General features: G+C 42.4%; 1 protein-coding gene across 2 annotated transcripts in view; it reads left to right on the forward strand.

Annotated features, from left to right (window-relative positions):
• The window catches only part of pax5 (paired box 5), a 132,540-nt gene that overhangs the window by 95,448 nt on the left and 13,238 nt on the right, over positions 1 to 23,854 (forward strand). For both annotated transcript variants that reach the window (XM_042336519.1, XM_042336522.1), the window contains exon 8: positions 9,974 to 10,075. In XM_042336519.1, coding sequence (XP_042192453.1) covers positions 9,974 to 10,075 — 102 coding nt within the window. The remainder of the gene's footprint in view (positions 1 to 9,973; positions 10,076 to 23,854) is intronic.

Here is a 23,854-nt window from a genome sequence, read left to right on the forward strand (position 1 = left end):
GCCACAGTGCCTGCCCCAGTGGACAATAAAGATCTTCTTGTAGATGGCAGGAGATAGTTTGTGTTTCTGGGCCAATGTTAAATTCAAGAAAACCCTTGCAGTGCACTACTTCTCTTTCAGTGAATTGCAGTATAAAAACATTCAGTCTTAAGGGGTTGGCTTGCTTAAATACCTAAAGTTGTAGATTGGTTCAGCAGAAGTCAGTTTAAGCCAGTTGCTCTGCTGAACTAGGTTGAATTGTAGTTTGGAAAGAGATGCAATGAACATTCAAAGCTCTGGGTTACAATAGGATTTTTTGGGTCAGCTGGAGGTCTGCTGACCCATGTGGAAACTTATTACCGTGCTTAAGAGTATTCAAATCAAATTACTCATGGTTCCTCATGTGCATCCCACCTACATGTGGAAATGTCTCTGCGTTTGGAGTGGAATGCTATCTCCCCGGAGGGACGCACCTTGCTTACTAAATTCGGAGAGGAATAGGCACACGTTGGCGAGAGCCAAGACTCAGCGATCCAGGACAATGATTTTGGGGTTCAGCTGGAGTTTAAACAGCTAAAACCACAATTGGCAATACTCCACCCATTTGGGCTTTTGCTCGCAGGGTTAACAGGAGCTGAGTGGGAAGAATCCCTGCCTTCCAGTGACTGGTCTGACTCTTAAAGTTGTGCTGAAGAGCCAGGCTGGGCTGTACTGTCATCAGCAGCGCTCTAGAAAACCCTGGACCCGCCTGGCTCAGGAACCAGACTACCAAGACCGCCCCCGAGGGTAGAAAGGAATGACGTAATGCAATACGCTTCTCTTGGAAATCTTGACAATAGGACAATCTGTGTCATTATTGTATTATCCTAGTTGAATCTCTTTCTCCAAATCTGGGTAATCATTGAATACAACCCAGACTTGTCACTTAAATCAGACCATTATTATTATTATTATTATTATTATTATTATTATTATTATTATTATTATTATTATTATTATTATTATTATAGTTAGAATGTGAGGTACCCACTCATACCACTGTTAGTATCAACCTGTCCGCTCCCTCTGCTCAGCAGGCTCCTGCCTGCTCCACGTCCCGCTCTCGCCCCGCCCTACCATCGTCGGTCGGGCCTTCAGCCTCTCTGCTTCCACCTTTTGGAACTCCATCCCACATTTCCTTCGCCTCGCTCCCTTCCTTGCCTTCTTCAAGGCACGTCTCAAGGCCCTCCTCTTCGACCGCGCCATTGGCCACACTCCTACCCTCTCTTTTCCCGCCACCCTCCCTGATCCCAAACCCGCCTGCTCGGGCCCAAATTCTTGACCGTCCAACGCCTTAGGACATCCACCTGATGTGAAAGGCGCTTTAGAAATGTAGTTTTGTATTTAATTTCATACATTATCACCGTTTTTAAAATGTGAAATTATCAGGCGTTTCTGATGGAAATGGATCTGGTTGAGAGACCTGAAAATGAGCCGAGTCCTGACCAAATCGAGATAAACTGGGGATAGGAGAGTTAGAGTCTGCAGGAAATCCTAGTCTGAGAATCGTGGAGACTTGAATTTCCCAGAAGTAAGGTGGTCAGAGCAGAAATAGCAAGAGGGGAGGGTGAACATACAACAATTCACGTAGGGGTTATCAGTGACTTGACACAAGTAGAGTGCAGAACAGATGCTGTATTAGTTAGATGTAGTGCTTCACTAACACTAGAACTGATCATTAATAATAATAATAATAATAATAATAATCCTTGCATTTGATATAGCGCTTTTCACGTCAGGAGGACGTCCCAAAGCGCTTCACAGAACACACTGTAAAGTGAATTGACTGTATATTTGTGGGCGAACGCGGCAGCCAATTGCGCACAGCAATGTCCCACAAACAGTCATGGGTTGAAAATGACCAATTTATTATTGTTTTTTTGGTTTTGGAGGGATTATTAACTGGGAAATAAGTGAACCCTTGGGCCCCAGTGATTATTGGATGGTTAGATTTGATTTGGGGCTCAATTTATTGTTCTACCGTTTAAAACCAGAATGGACCCAGATATGTATGTTGCAGAGTTCTCCCCCATCCTGTTTTCCATGGTGAATTCCGTCAAGGTAGGCTTCTTTCATTCCACTTTTTCTTCTTTCGGTCAGCGTTTATTTTGAGTTGTTTATTTATTACGAAGTTGGTGTTGTGCTAATTTTGCAAATCGCAGACTGACCATTGAGAACGCCATTATTGGGGGCGGGGGAGATGTGTGTGACATGCAGTTTTGGGTCATTCAATGTCCTAAAGATGGAATAAGCAATTAAATTATAATAACAACAACAACTAGATTACATGTGTATAGCGTCCCAAGTAATAGTAATCCTTGCATTTGATACAGCACCTTATCACGTCTTCGAGACGACTCAAAGCGCTTCACAGAATATATTGTAATGTGAATTGACTGTATTTTGTGGGTCAAAAGGTTGTAGGTTTAAACCCCACACCAGCTCATGGTCTAGGCTGACTGAAATATTACGCAAAGGTCCCATTTGCCTGGTCAGGTAGATTTTAAAAGCCCCATTGCACAATTTGAAAAAAGAAGGGAGTTTCTTCCAGCCAACAGTCCTCCACATATATTGTTCATTCACTTATTGTCTGTTTGTGGGAGTTTGCAATACCCAAATTGACTGCTGTGTTTACTTACAAATAGTAACCATAGCAGTCGCGTATCAAGTGCTTTGAGATGTTTCAATATTATAAATGCCTCATCAAATACAGCGAATAATATTATTATAATGTTCCACATGTGAGACTTATAAAGAAACTTAAAGATCAGTTTATTTTTCATAGGTTTTGGGATACTCAAAACTGTCTGAACAATAGAAAGACGAAAGTTGTGATAAATGGAAGAAGTGGGGAGAACAGTAACTAGTGATGATCCATTAAGATCTGTCTTGGCTTCCTGCAGTTCACTTTATTAATTATAAATTAATTTATAAATGAGTTGGTGGTAAGTATTTACTGTTAAGTGTGATAACGAAACCGAGCTACAACCATAATGACATGTCTGGTAGCTTAGTGGTGAGAGTACTGGGCAGGGCAAAACTTTAGGCAAGTTACCTAGCAGTAAGTCGGAACCCGGTTAGTCGATTGGAGGATCGCTTTTCCGGGGGCAATAATCCCATCAAAATTTTAAAATAAATAAATAATAATGATAATTTGGTCGCTCAATCCATGACTGTTTGCGGGATACCGCTGTGTGCAATTGGCTGCAGTGTTTGGCCCACAAAAATATACACTTTACAATATATTCTGTGAAGCGCTTTGAGACGTCTTGAAGACGTGGTAAGGCCGTACAGCAAATGCAAGGATTATTATATTATTATTATTATAATATATATATATATTATGCCCATATTGAACTGTAGAAAGTTGGTGCTCATCCAGGACCTTGATGTATACAAGTGTAATCTTTTGATGTTGTTGTTGATGTCAGTCAAGCAAGCAGTCAGAACATCTGTAGGACTGGGGTCGCGACTAGAGGAGGAAAAATAGACTTGAGTTGTGGCAGAGAATTCCATATGCACTCTGTGTAACAAAATGCTCTCCGACTCCCCGCTTTAATTTTTCTTGTGCATACCTTACATTTGTACCCTTTCATTTCTGAGTCGCTGACTTGCTGGAATAATCTCTTACTATTTACGGTATCATAACCATTCAGAATATTGATGACCTCCATCACTTCATCCCTTAACTGTCGTGAGACTTCTCAAGTATCTCTCTATAATTGAAACCCCTCATCCCTGGTAACATCCAGATGCAGCCCAGTACTTGATTTGACCTGTTGACAAGTGGATTACAGTGATTGAATACTCGCGGCGGGATGGACAATGATCACACCCACATTCTTTTCTGTCTTTTCAATGGACACCCCTTCTTGGTACACACATGGTCCATGTTTCCTGTTTGAATATGCATTATCCCACATTTATCCACATTAAAATCCATCTGCACTCCTTAATCCATCTGCTTAATTGATCTAAATTCAACCGAACACTATCAATCTTCTTTCTACTCACCACCTGGCTACCTAACTTAGGTTAAGCAGCAGATTTCATATTACAATGTCTGCTCCCAGTACGATAATCTCCTAATGTGATAGGAGATGTAAGGAAAGGGGAAATTTAATGTGAAAACTGGGGGACGGGAAAAGAGCTGGATACTGTTATTCGACTTTATTACACGACGCTCCTGAACCATGTGTGTCAGAACTGGAAAAATACCAGGTATAAGTGGGTGGACAGAAGACTGGATGGATATGCGGTATATTGGTCCCACAAATATAGCACTCGCCTCGCAAGTGAGAGGACCCTACTCTACACTGTCTCTGTTTACCTAGCAATAAGTAGGAACCATATTGTCAGTCGATTGGCAAATCGCATTTCCGGGGGTAATAATCCCTTCAAAATATATATTTGTATATTTTTTGAATAATAATAATTTGGTCACTCAATCTGTGATTGTTGCTGTGAGCAATTGGTTGCCGCGTTTCGCCCACAAAATATACAGTCAATTCACTTTATAGTATAGTCTGTGAAGCGCTTTGAAATGTCTCCAAGACCTGATAAGGCACTGTTTCAAATGCAATGATTATTATGATTGTTATTATTATTATTCCAGGTCCCAAGTCCCATGGTACTCGATACCACCAGAGCTGATAAGCTCCCACTGACTTGGATTCCCAGTCAGTTAGGTGAATCACTTTGAGATATCCTCTTGATGTGAAAGGCTATATAAATGTAATATAACTTATTGTTCTATAAGTTGTAGGAGAAAGGAGGACAGAGGAGGAATGGAATTCCATAGACTTGGGGAGAAAATAGAATAGATTCTAGATTTTAAGATGGGGAATCGAGAGAGTGCCCAGGAGGGTGAATTTAAAATATGGGAAATAGAAAGGAAAGTTAAGAGAGGAATGACCACAGTAGCCTTGACAAAATAAAGACAAGAAGGATGTTGGCAGAGAAAAAGCTAAGAAGCTGAAGGTGAGAGATAGTTTGCCCATTAGATGACAAGGTTTTTTTTTATATTGAGAAATAATGGTTTGTGAGATTTGCCAAAGGATTTAGAAATAGGTACGTGTGGATACCTAACTGGCTGGTCCAGCAGGAGATCAGCATCAATCAGGGTGTGAGCAGAGTTCTGGAGGTCAGGCCCAATACTCCAGCCAACTCCACAACTCAGAAATTATACTCCAGTAAAGTGAAAAAGAAGAAATTGTTGAGACCGGAGGAACTGGGAGAAAAGAAATTCATTGACCTGATTCATGTTGGGATGTATCAAAAGATCCATAGCAAGCCAAAAGAGTGGGGTCATCCTGCCACTGTATCAATCATTGGTGAGACCGTACTTTGTACAGTTCTGGTCGGCCCAGTACAAAAAGGATATGGGAGAAAACGAGAGGATACTGAGGAAGGCAACCAAAATGATTGAGGGAATGGAGGGATAGAACTATGAAGAGCGACTGGGTAAATTGGGCATGTTTACACTGAATAAGAAGATTGAGAGGCGATATGATTGCTGTCTTTAAGATTTTAAAGGGGCAAAGCAATACAGATCACGACAGGCTGTTTCAACTAGTCCATAACAGTGAAACCAGAGGACAAGGCCTGCGATTGAAGGGAAGTAAACTCAGAACGAATCTACGCAAACACTATTTCAGTGATCGGATGGTGAACCTGCGGAACAGGCTCACTAGGGAGGCGGTTGAAGTAGGAAAGTGTTGATTCTTTCAAACACAGATTAGATAGTTTTCTTGTAGGAAATAACATTGTGGGATATAGTACAGAGGGAGTTCGGGATATATGTGCATGCGACCGCCAGGAAGGTGGAAGGTGAATTGGATGGACCTTGGTCATTTTTTCGTTATAATATTTATTACATGTACAGCCATAACCTGTTAAAGAGACCTAACCTCCACTCTCACTTGCTCTTCCTGGATCAGATTGATTAATGTTAACTGCTTTGTTTTCGTTTCTTGTAGCATTCCTCTGCAGTGACAGTAATCTGCAGAAATACTCGTTATTCCGTACCTCCTGTCTGGGTCATAACATCAGCACTGTAGTGTGCCTAGTTAATGCTAACTTCCCATCTTCTGCAGGTAATTCCAAGCAACCAGTTACATGATAGATAATTGTGTCTTCCTTATCAACATTTAATGTAAGAGTTATTATCGTTGACCTCTCAGTCCTTAGGTCAACACCATTCTCACTGCTGATTTCATTCAGCACCTGTAGTGTCAGCCTGCACAGAAAAAGTGCAGACCTTTTGTCAGAAAGAATAATCTAGCCATCTGAAGCAGTCCACTGAAATGTATGTTAACGCTGTTTTATCCAGCACTAATGAGGTAATGTGTGGAGGCACTCAACATGAACACTGTGAGCAGAAAGCAGCGGTGGAATAGCTGAATGCCTCAGTTTCTGTAGCCTGATGGAGAGCGCTGTCGAAGGGCGAGGAGATAACTTATTGATGCAACATTCCACTGAGCCAAATTTTTCAGGGGTTTTAGATGGATGAAATAATAATGACACGTTGAAGGCCTACAATCAAACTTAGGCCACATGATAAAAATTCACTGTCTTTGTCCCTTTGTGATCTTATCATCGACGTCTCAAGCAGTTTCTCCACTTGCCTCAACTTTACACTTCAGGAGATATAAAAGCAGCTTCAGCCTATTAAAGCCAACTCCTTTGGATGATGTCTGAAGCTGCGACTTGTGTTCTGATTTCTTTTTACTGGTGAGTGAGGATAGGTGATGCTCACTCCCATTAACTGAATTAAACCGAAACGTGTTCCGCTTAGGCAACGAGGGTTGTCCCCCACAGACAAGCCCCAATCCCCACTCCCCAAACTCTTCTAGGCTCAAAACTGTCAAAGGACAATGCGGACCCGATACCTATCTTCACGACCACCTGAGCAGACTCCTCTCGGGCAGGACAAGCCTGGCCTGGGCCCTAGCGACCAGGTGCTCAAGTCAGCTCCGTATTCCAGTGTCTCCACTTACTCTGTGTGAGTGTATTTCACGAGCGAATCTCAACAGGAGAACTTTTCAAGCAAGGAAATGGCTGGCACTGACTAGCTCAGCATGATGAGTGAGTGCTGCTGTCTGCAGTTCCCAGCACACTCGCGTTGCACACTGAGGGTGATATAAGACAATCTGTGGCCACCGTTAGAAATGGCTAAGTGTATTCCACTGGTCACTATTCAGTGCTCCTGGCTAGGATGTGATTGTGCATTGACATCAGGTAAGAGCAGACTAGGACTCAGCTATGAATCTCCCTGTCAACTCAGTGAACAAAGCTGCAAACAACACAACAACAAAATACACTTGTATCGCGCCCTTCACGTCACAAACACCCCGTGCTTAGACTCACGTGAACAATCCAAACTTGGACGAAGTACCAAAGGGATATTATCATCTGTAAATTCTTCTTCATCAATTGCCTACCAAATACAATCCATTCCACAGTAAATTCTGTGAAGCGCTTTTAGATGTTTTAATGATATGATCGAATGCAATGTCGAATGTACGTATTATTATTATTTTATCATTTTTAACCACTGAGTCAAGTCCTGGTATTTATGTTAATAATAATATTAATAAAAATAATAATCCTTGCATTTGATATAGCACTTGATCCAGGCCTAAACTGAGTCTGACTGAGAAAGGGGCAGGTCATTGATTACTGTGACTGAGAAAGCGACAGGTTATAATAATAATAATAATAATAATAATAATCCTTGCATTTGTTATAGTGCCTTATCACACCTTTGAGACGTTTCAAAGCGCTTCACAGAATATATTGTAAAGTGAATTGACTGTATATTTTGTGGGTGAAACGCAGCAGTCAATTGCTCACAGCAGCAGCCCACTGGAAGTCATGGATTGAGTGACCACATTTCTTTTTGAAGGGATTATTAATTATTGGATCACAGCATTAGAATCTTTACACGTTCATGTAAAGACACGCGTACAGTGGGCGTTGTCATTTTATAGACGTGGAGGTGCAGAATAAGACAGCTAGACGGGGAATATTTTCACATTCTCTATTTTTCTCACATCCCCACATTTCCTGTTAATGTCAACAGCAAAGCTATTTAACAGTAGAGCTGTGTGTGTGTGTGTGTGTGTGTGTGTGTGTTTAAAAAAAACCTTTTCAGCTTTTGACATTTTGGAGCTTTAGCTGCTGATCTGAGTGAAAAGTTAGCAATGCGTTGAACAGTTAGAGGTGTTTCTTGAAATGAAGATGGAAACATCTGGTTTAATCTTTTTCTGTGTGGCTTAGATACTAAACCACGCTCCCTCCTCAGTGGTAAGCAGCGTACACCTTGCTATAGATGCTCCTAAGGTATTGAATTCTTTTCTTCTTCTCAGATTGGAGTTAAATAGACCCCATCAGTAAATGCTTCTGTACTTGAATTAGAGGTTGTAGGAAGATATTTCTGTGTGCGTAGTGACAGTATCTGTTCCAATTTGTCTGTGCCATTCCTAAACTGTCTCCTGTGAATATCTACTGTACTAAAACCCTCTGAGAATCCTCCATTAAGCTGCCAAAGAAGGCAAGATTGAATTCTAGTGTCAGGGAAAGAAGCACTTTAAGCTTCCTTCATAGAAAGAATAAGGTGACGCTTCGTATTTCATAGTTGGCCAAGTCAAATTAATGATAAAACTCAAAGTGATTCCAACTGGCTGGTTGAAATAAATCTGTTTAGTTCATACGGTCACATTTCAGGAGTTTTGTTCTGTTAAGCTGCGACTTGTTCAAGGTGAGCATTGTGACCTTGACACCCTCATTTCTGTTAAACAACAGGTTGCATGTTTTGATTGGAAACAATTTTTTTTTTAATTTGCCTCCGTCCGTTCATTTAGAAAAGTAAATTAAAATCATGCAAAGATTATTGAGAAATTGAAAGATTAGTTTTAATCGCAACCATCGCCACAGGTTAATTTACCAGTTGATAATAGGAAAGTGCTTTGTTTAAATAACAGTCTATGTGAACCGCGTGCGCTTTTGTAGTTTTATAGGTTAAATGAAAGGGAGCTGGGATCTGAGTAATGGCTTTAGAAAGGTCTAAGTGTGAATTTATACCATTGACGTATTAACAATGCAGTCGTTATGCATATACTGTCTTAGCTAGCACCTCATCAATAATACCTTGGCAATGTTTCTAGCATCCCAGGCAATCATTACTAGTCATCACATTAGTAATTGCTTCACTTGCCATCCTATTAACTTGGCAAGTGGATTGTGCATTGTACCGTGTCTTGCAGATACTGGTAATGTAGGGTGGTAACTGGTATTACAAGTCAATGCCAAACACAGCAGTATTTAAAACTCCAACACACCAGCCCTAAATATCAGGGGCTGATCAATGTTATACCCGCTAATGCCATGAGTATGTTGCAGTGTCCTCAGCCCCCTTTCCCTTGCTCTTCTTTTTCAAGTGTTAGATAAGTGCGAGCTTCTTTACGCTTTCCAATAGATGGAACTGTATGAATCAACAATAAGAATGAATGCCTTCAATTAAAAAAAAATCAGAGCTAATGCCCACCCAGCAAAGTTCTGGAGATAAACAGACATACGTACTGTGGTCTGAGTTTAGCGTTTGCCTTGTACACTGATTGCTCTCATCTTTGCGATGCGTTGAGCAAAGCCTGTCTTGAAGGATCACCTCTCTACAGTGACCGCTTGAGGTCAACAATGTTGATAAGTCAATGAATCACGCAGGAACTTGGTATTAGAAGACCCCCTGCTTGTAAAGGACCCCCACCTGAATTCGGTCCCAAAGGTGGTCACTACAGCCAGGTTTCTCAGTGCTGTGGGTACAAGGGCGATCTGTTCACAGCAGGAGAGAACCTCGTTCTGCAGGCCAGCTGACTGAAACCTTACGCATTAAATGCCAGTTGCACATCCTAGACGTGCTCTCGGATATCTCTTACATATTGCTTTTGTTCTCCAGGTCGTGATTTGGCCAGCACAACTCTCCCTGGTTACCCTCCACACGTGCCTCCTGCTGGACAGGGCAATTACTCGGCTCCGACACTGACGGGAATGGTTCACGGTGAGTCTGAGGGAGACTGCGTTTCCCAAGTAACACTGTGTGTGTGTGTGTACCTCAGTCAGTACCTGTGTGTTCTGCTGTTGTAATGCATCGTTGCTGCAATCACTGGCTCAAAGAGGCAGTGGAAGGAGAGCTAAAACACTGGTCTCATTAACCTATGTACGCTCAGCCACTTCTCCACAGGGATAAAACACTTAGACACATCTCCTAATATTTCTTCTTTCACTTAACTGTCAGGTTTACCAATCTCCAGGGATTTCCGTAACAGACTGGGACAGAAAAAGGGTTTGTTGTCCGAGAATAGTGATGTGGGTAAAAATCCAGTCATTAATAGGACTCGGAAGCCCAGCTGTCCTTTAAGAAGACCGGTAATTTGTTTTTAATGAAAACATGCATTTTATTTTTAAATGACCCTTAACAAATTAGTTTGCAGGACTATTTATTAATGATCTGACTGAGCGCTACAAGAACAATACTAGGCCTGGCACTGCACTTTTTTTTTTTGCACGTGTTTCTGGGGGAGAACAAGCCCCGTTCATCAGTGCTGGCTTGACTTTGATTGCTGTTTTGACATTTGATAATACTGACAATAGATGCTTTAGATCTGGACTAAAAAAGGAAAGGCTCGCTCCCTGTGTTGTTCTGGATTAGGCCCCGCAATCCAAAACGTTACTTTTATCAAAAGCACAACAGTGATTTTGTTTTGTGCTTTTAAATCACTGACTGACTAACTAGTCAAGCAATCTAACCCTGACTATCGGAGAGGAATAAAGAACTGTCAGGCAAACTTTATTACTGGAAGAACGGAACACTCGTAGCAGGGTAGGGGGTGAGAAAGCTCCTCAGTGAACTGGTTTCCTCTGTGTTTGCTGTCTCTAAAACACAATAAATCAGAGAAGAGCAGTGGAGTCACCAGAGCTGTTACTGCAGACTGCAAAATGAGGCTTTTGCTATTCATTTCCTTACCATTACTTTTCATTACAGTTGGAGTTTTTCAAGTGTAAACTAGAGAGCAGCTGTATAAGGAGATCCCACTGGAGAGAGAGGGAGACACACACGCACACAGACACCCACAAAACCATTCTGTTTGCAGCAAAGTACTCAGGGCAAATCTAGCAATGAATTGAAAAAGAATAGAAACCGCGTGAAAATTCATGCACAAGTCAAATCTCTACCGGATAACAAACTCGTCTCATTGCTTATTATCATTCACTCTTTCCCAATGATCTGTCTTTGTGTGTGGGTGTATGTAATCAAGCGTGTGTGTGTGTGTATTTTTTTATATGGTGCTCACAACTGCGGTTCCTATTTTAATTATAGCTTTTTTGGGTGAAAAATTAATTTTAAACGAGGCCCTCACACCCCTCAGACATGGAGGAACAGTGGGAACTTAATGAAGTGGATTCCTTTTTTTTGTGTCACAGAATTCACACACAGTTGTTCCTTGAGTAATGGCAAAACTCCTGTTACAATTGCTTACAAGTGGCCAGTTATTGTGAAGCAGTTCTAATTGTTCTAATGCAATCCAACACCTCGGATGATTTGCCTGAATTAATTACATTATACTGAATTGAAGTTTTCATTTTTCCTGTTAAGCATGAGATATTTTATCCGCCACAAGCAAAAAAAAAAAGGGATTTCTAGAAAAAAAAATCTGTCAAAAATCGGTGGATTATCTAAACATTGTTTAAAATAGGAATCAATTGTTTTAAACTGTTCCCTCGCGCCCCCCCCCCCCCCCCCCACCCCTTTCCTGTTTAGAAATCTCCTTGCATTTGTAATAACGGAATTACCATAATTTGCTCGTTAATGCAACTAGATCAGTCAAGCATTTTTGAAAACAAGCAGGAGCCGCTCACTGCTATAGGTCTGGTGGCAAGTTAAGGCAACGTGAAAATTAGCATGCAAATGGTCCTAATTCCACAGTCGAGCTGTCAGTTCTGCATTCAGCAGCCTGTTTCATTTGAAATCCCTGTCAGCGGTGGCTTATCCATTCCCACCCTCAAGTAGTTACAAGCACAAGAGGCATCTTGGGGCACTTTGTGAATGACAGTTTGGCGAGTTTCAGTCAAACAAATCAGTCACGTCAACGTGGAACAGCATATAGCTCCTCAGAGGGTGGGCTCATTTCCTCTGAGCCCCTCAACCAAACTTTCTCTACCCTATCAAAGGTTGAGGCCGATGGGAGAAGGTCTCCCATTGTTTGTCCGCAGCTGCAGGCCACTAGGGAATGTGAGGGGAAGAACTCTTTCTCGGCCTACAGTACACTGATTTTTCTTCCAACAAAAACACTTGCATTATCATTTTAAACTGTAAGCTGCCGTAAACCGTGGAATTTATTTAATGTGTGTTCCGCCTGCAGTAAAGGAATGGGGGAGCCGAACAACGTTTAAATGGTTAAAGACAATGATCTTGTTTGCAGACCGAAATGTTTCCCCATGAAAAGGGGCACTTAATTCGAAGGAAGGGGAATGTGTTGTAGGTGATAATGAAACGTCAAAAGTATCAAAGCACTAACGTATCTATGATTTTTTAAAAAAAGAGTTGAACGGAGGTATCTCGAGGCTATAAGCAGACTGACAGATCATCCTAACATTTGATGTAAGCAACTTTCATGTCGGGAGGATGTCTCAAATCACGTCACAAATAAATAAATAAATAGTATATAGTCTGTATCACACACATAAAATAAGCATATATATCAGTAATATATATCTCACATAAATTTAAGACATATTCCTGAAATCTGTCTCAGAATAGCATTTGTTTCACATAATGGAGGTGTTTTTAGTAGAGAGACTTTTATTTATTTTCTTTGCTTCTTTCGATTGTTTTTTGATGCCGGTAACACACAAAAAAACTCCCAACATTTTACACGTGAAACGACAACAAGGTTTCATCTTTTTCAGCCTCTTCTGAGGAGAAGATGATCTTTTTGGTGCTAAATCACATCAAATTCCGCTTGTGATCCTCTTGACTGTTTCAGATTAATCATTTGTGAAATATTAAAATGTTACGTTTAAGCAATCAAGTTGATCGAAAGACTTGTTTGGGAAGCTCCAGAAACCTAATTGTCTTGTGTGTATAAATCATGGAGTTAATTTCTGCTCAGATAAGGTGTCCTCTACCTCACCTATTAACAAATATAGTTTAAAAGGAACTGAAGGGCTGAGCAGCTGTGTCTCTTTGACAGTAAAGGACGTTAAACTGCCCCCATCACATTGCTTTGGACGCATGAATGGAAAACACTTAGGCAAGAATGAGCTACAAGGCATTTATTATCGGGCTGGTGCTTGCCATGCTTTCTTCTGTCAGGCCTTGAAGTTCAAAATATACAGTCAGTTCACTTTAGAGTATATTCTGTGAAGCGCTTTCAGTCGCCTCACTGATGTGATAAGGCGCTATATCAAACACAAGGATTATTATTACTATTAGCAACGGATCAGCCTCCGTGTCCAGGGCTCTCTGTGCCTGGGCCTCCCTGTGTCTAGGCTGCTGCGTATCTCACCTGCCTGTCCTCTCACTGTATCTCACCTGCCTGTCCTCACTGTATCTCACCTGCCTGTCCTCACTGTATCTCACCTGCCTGTCCTCTCACTGTATCTCACCTGCCTGTCCTCACTGTATCTCACCTGCCTGTCCTCACTGTATCTCACCTGCCTGTCCTCACTGTATCTCACCTGCCTGTCCTCTCACTGTATCTCACCTGCCTGTCCTCTCACTGTATCTGCCTGTCCTCACTGTATCTCACCTGCCTGTCCTCACTGTATCTCACCTGCCTGTCCTCACTGTATCTCACCTGCCTGTCCTCACTGTATCTCACCTTCCTAGTCTATGTGTTTCCATTTTAAGTGGCTGGGGTTATGAATGAACCTTGTAAATCTATTTATTTGACCCTTATTAAGAAGGCGAGATCATTATTAAATCTGAGGGAAAGACTGACTGTTTACACTTTTTACAGTGGAGCCTTCTCTTTAAGTGACATTCCTCCTGCTCTTTACATTCACGCACATTACTGATCCACGATGATCATTAGAAATCATTGTAACTATTTGTGGATCTCCGCTTATGTAGGTCTATACGGTATTGTGGCTGTCTTTGCATGGGTGTATGTGTGTGTAGTGTTTGGGTATATGTTTATATATATATAAATTACTCATGTAAGATGTGTGTGTATGGTACTTGGATATTAATATGCGTTGTATATATTGTGTGGATTGTGTGCTTATACACATAGTGTGTGTGTATATGTATATATCTATACTGTATATTGTTGTGTGTTTATAATACGTCACTGAGTTAAAAAAAACAGCTTTCCACAAGTAGAATATCCAACTTATCAGTATAAATATCAGTAGAACTGACAAGGTTACAATATCCAGCTGTTTTGATTGATTTTCCTTGACTGCAAAAGCAATAGAAACAATCATCATTTATAAATTGAATGCACGCTTTTGCATGTCAGTGACAGAATATGCCAGCAGCGAGACAGAGGTATCTCCTCTCGTCAGCCGACCGGTCACCTCTGCCTGTGGAGGGAGTCAGCGATGCCGGTGGCTACCACACAGGAAATGTTACTTCTGGTAAACGGAGTGGTGCAGGGGTTTGCAAACTGGCTGTTCCTGGGAGCTGTGTTTAAATCAAGCCCAGACTGATGGGATGAAAAAATGTGGTGCGTCTGTCAGGCGTGGATTTGCAGCAGAAACCTGTCCTTATGTCAAACCTAAACTGAGTCTGACTGAGAAAGGGGCCGGTCATTGATTGTGTGACATATTGTGTGACTGAGCAAGCAGCAGGTTATAATAATAATAATCCTTGCATTTGATATAGCAGCTTATCGCGTCTTTGAGACGTCTCAAAGCGCTTCACGGAGTATACTGTAAAGTGAATTGACTGCATATTTCGCAGGCGAAAGGCGGCAGCCAATTGCGCACAGCGGCGTCCCACAGACAGTCGTGGATTGAGTGACAGTTCATAAAAAAAATGTAAATGATGGTGTGACTGAGACAGTATAACTGAGGGTCTGAACTGAGAAAGGGGCAGGTCACGGAGGGTGTGGGTGACGGACGTGTCACGCTGCTGTAGAGGACGTCTCTGTTGCGCCGCAGGTTCTGAGGCATGTTCCAGGCACAGTAAAGAGAGGTTTATCGGGCCATACCTAAGGAACGTTAGCACTGACAGTGCAGGCCTGCAATACGAGCGGCTTCCACTTCCAGGCACCTTACAGCAGCAAAACAATTCACAAAACTGTTCAAGAATAAGTTCAGTTAAAATATTTCCAACCCGATTTGAATGATCCGAGGCATCAGTTTCCTGTCGTCGGGGATCCATTTGGCCTGAATTCCATCCCTTCGGTTAAGGTGATTCAAGAATTATTACACTTGAGCTCTTCGCAAGAATATGCGCTGTTAATGAACTGGGCTTTGTATATCTGGGAAAAGACCGATCGAAAACCACCACCAAAAAAAAAACACCCCGATGACCAACGGCACTTTGTTTCTCAGTGACAGGTTGACATAAATCACACACATTCCCGCAGCGATGGACTCTGCTGCTACTTTCTCCGCTGCGTGAAGATATTTTATACTCAATGTTACTTTACATACCGGACGGAGCTGCTGAGATGTGTGTTTTGCAAATCAGATGCCCTGGAATAGTAAACCCACAGACTGGCTGCATTTTTCCCTGTTCGGATATTAAAAATAAAATTAAAAAAAAAAATTTGGTCACTTCGATCCACGACTGTTTGTGGGGACGCTGCCGTGCGCAATTGGCTGCCGCCTTTCGCCCGCAAAATACGCAGTCGATTCACTTTACAGTATGGTCCGTGAAGCGCTTTGAGACGTCGCGAAGACGTGACGAGGTGCCACATCAAACGCAAGGGTTACTGTTATGATTTACGGTAAATGTGAGTCGTCGCTGTTGCGAAAGAAACAAACAGCGACGTAAACGGGGAACAAGATAGAGACAGTCAGCTCGAGAATTCTCGCCTCGAGCGCGGACTCGCTCGAAGATAGGATCAGCTCAGGCCACACTGACAGAACGCATCGACTCAAACGTCAGTCACCACAGGCAAATTGAGAACGTGCTTTCTTCCCCACAACACAACTCTAAATCTGGCATTCAGTCTCAGTGAGTGTGTAACGGTCTGTGAGTGTGTGCAACACTCAGCGAGTGTGTGTAACTGTCTGTGAGTGTGTGTGACTCTCAGTGAGTGTGTGTAACTGTCTGTGAGTGCGTGTAACTGTCTGTGAGTGCGTGTAACTGTCTGTGAGTGTGTGTAACTGTCAGCGAGTGTGTGTAACTGTTTGTGAGTGTGTGTAACTGTTTGTACAACGTGTGTGTAGCTGTCAGCGAGTGTGTGTAACTGTCTGTGAGTGTGTGTAACTGTCTGTAAGTGTGTGTGACTATCTGTGAGCGTGTGTAACTATCAGTGAGTGTGTTAACTGTTTGTGAGTGTGTATAACTGTCAGCGAGTGTGTGTAACTGTTTGTGAGTGTGTGTAACTGTCAGCGAGTGTGTGTAACTGTCTGTGAATGTGTGTAACTGTCAGAGATGTGTGCGTAACTATCTGTGAGTGTGTGTAACTGTCAGAGAGTGTGTGTAACTGTCAGAGAGTGTGTGTGTGTACCTGTAGGAGACGTGTGTGTGCGTGTGCACCTGTAGGAGACGTGTGTGCGAGCGCGCCTGTAGGAGACATGTGTGTGTGTGTGTGTGTGCGCGTGCGTGTGTACCTGCAGGAGACGTGTGTGTGTGTGTGTGTACCTGTCAGTGTAACAGTCAGTCTCAGTCTTGAGAGGTGGAAGTGTCCTTGAAGCTGTTTGCAATATTCCAGATGTGATCTATATAACATTAGAATAACCTCTTTCAACCCGGAGTCAACTTCTATTTTAAACCACTCTTCCCTTAGTTTTGTTGACAGCAGTTTGACATTGTCCGGAAACTTTCAGCGAATGACGGTAATCGCAGTCGGCTCCAGTTTCTGCTCCAGCCCTACTGCCGGCACATCTCTTTGTGCGTTCACATCTTAATAATAATAATAATAATAATAATCCTTGCATTTGATATAGCGCTTTTCACGTCGGGGAGGACGTCCCAAAGCGCTTCACAGAACACACTGTAAAGTGAATTGACTGTATATTTGTGGGCGAACGCGGCAGCCAATTGCGCACAGCAATGTCCCACAAACAGTCGTAGATTGAAAATGACCAATTTATTATTGTTTTTGGTTTTGGAGGGATTATTATTAGGCTCTGTGTGGAATAAGGAAACTTGCCCAAGGTTTCGCCCTCTGCCGGGAATTGAACTCAGGTCTCTCGCTTGCAAAGCGAGTGCACTAACCACTGAGCTACAGGACTCCAATCTTTACAACAACGACATTTATATCGCGCCCTTCACGCCTCATGGCGTCTCGGAGCGCTCTTACTGCTTTTTGATGCAACGTACTCTATGTTTATTGCCATTTTTGTCCACCTGCCAACGCTTGGCGCTTACGTTGAATCTCATGGCCACAATTTGAACGAAAGATATGGGTCGCTTTCCAGATTTCACCCTGTAGTTGCTGAGATGGGAGCGTTGGAAACGCCGGGAGAATCCAGGAGCTTTCAGGCCAATTGCGCTGCATCTAGGTTCACCCCAGCTAACTTACCACGAACCAGATATTGACCCCAGGGTTTTGCACAGTTACATGCTGTAAGTTGTCCAATGGGGTATTTGAGGGGAGCTTCATAATAACAGGAGACCTTTGGTTCCATGAGCTCGGAGGCTGCGCTAGAAATGACGCACACAAAAATGGCCAACATCCAGATCATCAGCTGACATCATTTCCTGTGCGCTGTGCTTCTTGCACATGTGTGTGGACCTTCCTTTTCGGCCACACCTTCGGTCACCTTCCCCCCCCCTCCCCCCAGCTTGGCCCTGGGATCCGTTACTGTGAAGCGCTCTGAGACACCGTCCGGCGTGGAGGGCGCTATATTAATCCAAGTTGTTGTGTTGTTGTTGTTGTTGTAGTAGTGAGTGGCCCAGTGACCACAGTGGTGACCTGATCACCTGAAAGACAGCCTTTTTTTTTGGTGTGCAAAGCTGGCTGGTCACACTGGACGCTGGGGGTATCGAGCTTCCCATTCCCACAGTTCACAGTAGACGTGTGCTCTTCAGTGAAGCAACGCTATGATGTGGTAGTGGTGGGCGGTGAAAACTCTATCGCTGGCTTCTCCTGTACACAGTTGCGAACGTATTTGTTTGGCAAGTGTTTTGGAGTTGCTTTACATGGGTATGTGTATTCCAGGGGTAGTAATTTCTTCCAAAAAGTAAAAATAAATTGGTCACTCGATCCACGACTGTTTGTGGGACGCTGCTGTGCGCAGTTGGCTGCCGGGCGGAGTGATGGTTTATCAGGAGTTTACTTTATCACATTATGATACATGAAGAACTCGTGTATATTATATTTGAATACATTATATAATAATTTTATTTTTAACCTGCCCACAGAGCTTGGGTACCGACACATTTTGTGATATGAATAGAGTGAGCAGGGCACACAGAGCAGACTCTAGTGAAACTCCACCAGCCACTACCTCCAGACAAAGCGATTCCATTTATCACTGCCGTCTGCTTTCTATTTCTGTTTGCAATCCAACCAACTAATCTTCCGTTAATTCCATGAGCCGTAATCTTCATTAAAACCTCACGTAGTGAAACTTTATTCAATTCCAGTTAAAAACCCAAGTGAATTATATTCTTTGGGCAGCTCTCATTTACCAGTTTAGTTACTTCCTCAAAGAATTCCCGTGGATTTATAAGGCATTATTGTTTTTAAACCCATAATGACTATTCCTCTCAGCTCTTTCGATGAGCATTGATAATATCCCATAAGTAATTTTCTCAAGTATATTTCCCATTGCAGATATTAAACTAACTGGTCTGTAATTTCTGGGCTCATGTCTCAATCCTTTATTGAATACAGGATAACATTTGCTCTATCCTCCAGTGTTTAGGCACAGTTCCAGTGTTTACAGAGCTCCGAAAATATTAACCAGCGCCTGAGCTATTTATCTTGCATTTCCTTGAGGATCCTTGGGTACATTAATTTGATCCCAATTGTAGATATTTCAATTCTCAAATTCTTCAAAGCACATGTAGTACTGATACCTACTATTCTGATTCAAAACAACTGGTTCCAGACAGTCTTATTTTGTGAAAAATGTATTCAACAAATTTGCCATCTCCTTCCATAATCGCTTTCTAAAAAAAAAAAAATCCTTGCATTTGATATAGCGCTTTTCACGTCGGGAGGACGTCCCAAAGCGCTTCACAGGACACACTGTAAAGTGAATTGACTGTATATTTGTGGGCGAACGCGGCAGCCAATTGCGCACAGCAATGTCCCACAAACAGTCGTAGATTGAAAATGACCAATTTATTATTGCTTTTGGTTTTGGAGGGATTGTTATTAGGCTCTGTGTGGAGTAAGGAAACTTGCCCAAGGTTTCGCCCTCTGCCTGGAATTGAACCCGGGTCTCTCGCTTGCAAAGCGAGTGCTCTAACCACTGAGCTACAGGACTCCAAATCTAATTTATTACTTGAAGAATCTATCTGGTCATTAGCACTCTGCTTACTGCTAACACAATTCAATAAACTCTTCCGATCCCACTTGCACAATGTGTTTCTTTGGCTTACTTACTTTCTCTAATATTCCCTTTGGTTAACTCAACTCATTTTGTATAGCTCGGTGCTCAATACTTTCTATTTGCTTGTATGTTTTAAGTACCTTTGCTTTTAGGTTACTTTTGAATTTCTTATTCAGCCACTTCGTCTTGGATTTGTGCTTCTCTTTTTCCTTTCCCACAAAATCCTTTACCGCTTCACTGAAATGGACTCAAAAGAAATTCTATTCGACTCTTTTGTTCCGTTCTGCTTCCTGTTTTGTTTCGTCAGCAGGTGTCACGCAGAAACACTTTATCTGACTTATGAGTATTCCAAAGCCGGATTTGAGTTCCACTTCTGCATGCACCTATGCATGGAAATTTCCGTTCTTCTGCAATGGAGTGGGCGCTCCTTCTCTGGAGGGACGATTAATTAATCCCTGAAAATATTAAGCGTAAGTTAGCACGAGCCAAGGCTTGGTAACCCCCCGGTGTGTGATGGGATACTGCTGAAGTTTAACCAGATAGAATCATCTTGTCATTGAGAGCGCTGTCTTGCAACTTTTCTGCTGTTTGTCCGTCGAGGAACACCCTTACCCGTTTTGGGACGTCCCCAGTGCTTGAGACGTCCTCCCGACGTGAAAGGTGCTTTACAAATGTAACGTGTTGTTCTTGTTCTTGTTGTTGTACACGTTAGTCTAAGCACAAGACCGCAAGCGTACATTGGAGCTTTAATTCAGGATTTCACCTTTTTTAGCCTGTTGTACGTGTTTACACCAGTTATTTTTCTCAGCACAGCAATGCTGGGAAAGTAAAATCTCGTTGTGTGCGTTCGTGAAGTTGTGTGCGTGGTTGGCTAACGATGTTATTTAATTGCTTCTCATCACTGAGTTATAGGAGAGACCCGGACTCTGCCTCACTAGCCACAGGTTAGTCCTGGACCCTGCGTCACCACGCGTATAATAGATCCATGCATTTCCTCAACTAGACATAGCAGACACCCACTACAAATGGTAGAGACTCGCGTCTGCCTCACAGGAGGTGACATTTTCTCCGGATTTCCTAGAATCACAAAACATCACAGAAAAATCTTATTGTTCCTTTCCTTTTTCTCTCCCCACGGGGGTCTTTACACTTTATTCAAACTGTCTGTAATTTAATTTGAATGGCTAAGAGCACAGTTCATTGAAAAATGGAAAGTGATAAATTCTAGGGAGTAATTATTTGGGTGTTTTGGCAATTACTATTTGAAATATTTCATAACGGTGTTGCGGGAAGCATTAAATTTTCATGGATGCTGCTGCAGGCCAAGAGTGGGACAATTACTTCACAGCAAGATATGCCCACCTGAATCTGCCGCTCATCACTCACTGATGGAATATTAATGCCATGTGACTGTTAATGACACACTGTGGCTGCAATGCTGATTTGGAGTTTGAGGAGATTCCTCCAGGGTTTTTTTTTTTCTGTGCTTATTAAACACATGTTCGTTCCGACGTTACATTCCACTTGTATCGGACGAGAACGGAAAGGGCACAGTTTATCCCCTTATGTTTATTTTAATGAATGACAAGCGCCCGTCCTCCACGGCGCTCTGACGTTCTGTCTCAAAACATTTGTCACAGGCATCGCGAGGCGAGGTAGGGCGAGGCTGGCAGATTCCAGTGGTATTTGTTGCATCTTAAACATACGATAAATCCCTGAAATGGTGTCCCAAATACAAGATCAAACAAGGCACAGCCCTGAAACAACTCTCTTTATCCCTTCTCCCGGCACATTGCCAGCTGATGCTGTGTATTGCAAGACTCTAGTTGTGCCACCAGGGGTTAGCTGGCAAGAAAATGCACATTTGAATTTCTTTTTTCTTCCTCCGACTAATTTATTAAAAAAAAAGTATTAAAGATTTTATGGGCTTTGAGACGTCTAGAAGACGTGAAAAGCGCAATATCAAATGCAAGGATTATTATTTTTTTGCTACGTGTCCTGTATACACTACCATCACTTCTGTTTTGTCGTACACAGAAAACATAATTTTGTTTTATCTTAAAGTTTTTTAAAAAAAACCCTGCTGCGCAGCTAACCTCTCTGGTGGCATTTTATTCAGACGAGCCATAGATTCAATTTGGTGAAAAGATTTAGGGCCTCCTTAATGACCTTCGCAATATAATCAAGATCATGAAACCTCGGAAAGTACGTTGTTGTTTAATTAATATTGTTGTCTTGATTATTCTCCTTAAATTGTGTTCGTGAAATGTTCATTTTTTTAAATTTCCATCTATCTAAACACATTGAATGAGAAATAATCATTACTTAAATTATTTTCCACTACTATGACTAAACATTCAGTATTTTTAACTGCGTAAAAAATACATAGAATTATTTGAAGGTGTCTATAGCTCAAGAATTGAACACGGCCCACAGCCCAAAGCAATCCTTAGTCAGACTTGTAGACTCACTGCGGGAGACAGTGAGGAACCTGGGTGTCTTGTTTGACACTGAACTGTCCTTTCTCCCCCACATCCGCGCCATGACCAGCACTGCCTGCCACCACCTCCGCAAAATTGCCAGACTCCGCCACTGCCTCACCCCTCAGGCTGCCCAAACCCTCACCCACACATTCATCACCTCAAGGCTCGATTACGGGAACTCCCTCCTCATCTGCCTTCTGAACGCTTCCCTTCAAAAGCTGCAGGTCATCCAAAACTCTGCAGCTCGTGTACTCTCACGCACCAGGCTCCGCGACCCCATCACTCCCACTCTCGCCCGACTCCACTGGCTCCCCATCCCCCAGAGGATCGGGTTCAGTATCTTCGTCCTCACCTTTAAGGCCATCCACGGTCCCTTGGCCTCGCTTCCTCCCTCTCCTCCTTCAAGGCCGGTCTCAAGACCCTTCTCTTCGATCGTGCCTTTGGTCTCTCTCCCACCTCTCTGCCTTCCCTCACCCCTACACCACCCCTGCCCCATGCTCGGGTCCTGACCCCTGACTGTCCAGCGCCTTGGGACGTCCTCCTGACGTGAAAGGCGCTCTATAAATGTAATTTTGTTGTTGTTGTTGTTGTAAAAGCGGGATCCCACTTTAAAACTCTGTAATAATTTTACATCCTTAGAAATCCACAAAACCATCCTTGTCTCGCTACCCATATGCACAGATAAAAAACAAACAAAAAGGAGACGGGGAAAAGGCAAAAGGCTCTACACTCTAGCCTGACCTGATTTTATTCGCGGACTGTACTTTGTCTACACATACTCCAGTCTCCTTATAGCACCCGACAGCAGTTTAGAATGTACTGCCTGAAGCTGACACATACAGTCTGCTGCAGTGAGTGCGATCAAGTGATATTTTTCCTGTAGCATAGCGTACTGTTAGAGATTCTGAGCAAGTTTAGAGACTGGGTGCGGTTACTGGGACACAGAGTCTCAAATAACTTTATTTGGATTGAATGGCTTCCATATGAAAAACTCCCAAACCGCTCTGAAGCATTTTAATCACTGTATTTAGCGGTCTAAGTTGTGATATTTCTGAAGAGATCTCTTAATAAGGAATGTGTAGTTGTGGAATTTATAAATCATTGATGGCGTTGGAGAATAAGCTTCACATCGGCTCGGTCATTGTTTTAGCAATGTGATAATTATATACAGGTATTTCTTATTCAGAAACCTGTTAAGAAATATCACACATTATATCCCCTATATTTATATCTGTTAATGAGGTGGTTGTTACTGTAAGTTATTATAAAACAAATCAAAATGATTGTCAATGTTAGGTATTGGCTCTGTTAATGGCACTTTTGCCACATTTGGCTACAAAATACACAGTCACTGCACTTCACACTAAATCCTGTGAAGCGCTTGGCGGATGTCAGCCTGATGTGAAAGGCACTTCATCAAACGGGAGGATTAATGGGATTATTTATCATAAAGTTACTGTCATGCAGTTTGGAATGATTGTGAACACTCTGCTGTTGCTGTGAAGGTTGGGGTAAATGTCGAGGTATCTCTTTATCTTAATGCAGCCGATTGTGCCTGTAAAACTGACACTGTCTCTCAACGGTTCAGAATTTTAATTCAGTACTTCTATTTTTAATTGTAATTTTAGCACAGAAGCCCAGTCCAACCATATGATCATTCATATGAA

This window comes from Callorhinchus milii, unplaced genomic scaffold (assembly GCF_018977255.1).
Source record: "Callorhinchus milii isolate IMCB2004 unplaced genomic scaffold, IMCB_Cmil_1.0 Scaffold1, whole genome shotgun sequence".
NCBI classification, from domain to species: Eukaryota; Metazoa; Chordata; class Chondrichthyes; order Chimaeriformes; family Callorhinchidae; genus Callorhinchus; species Callorhinchus milii.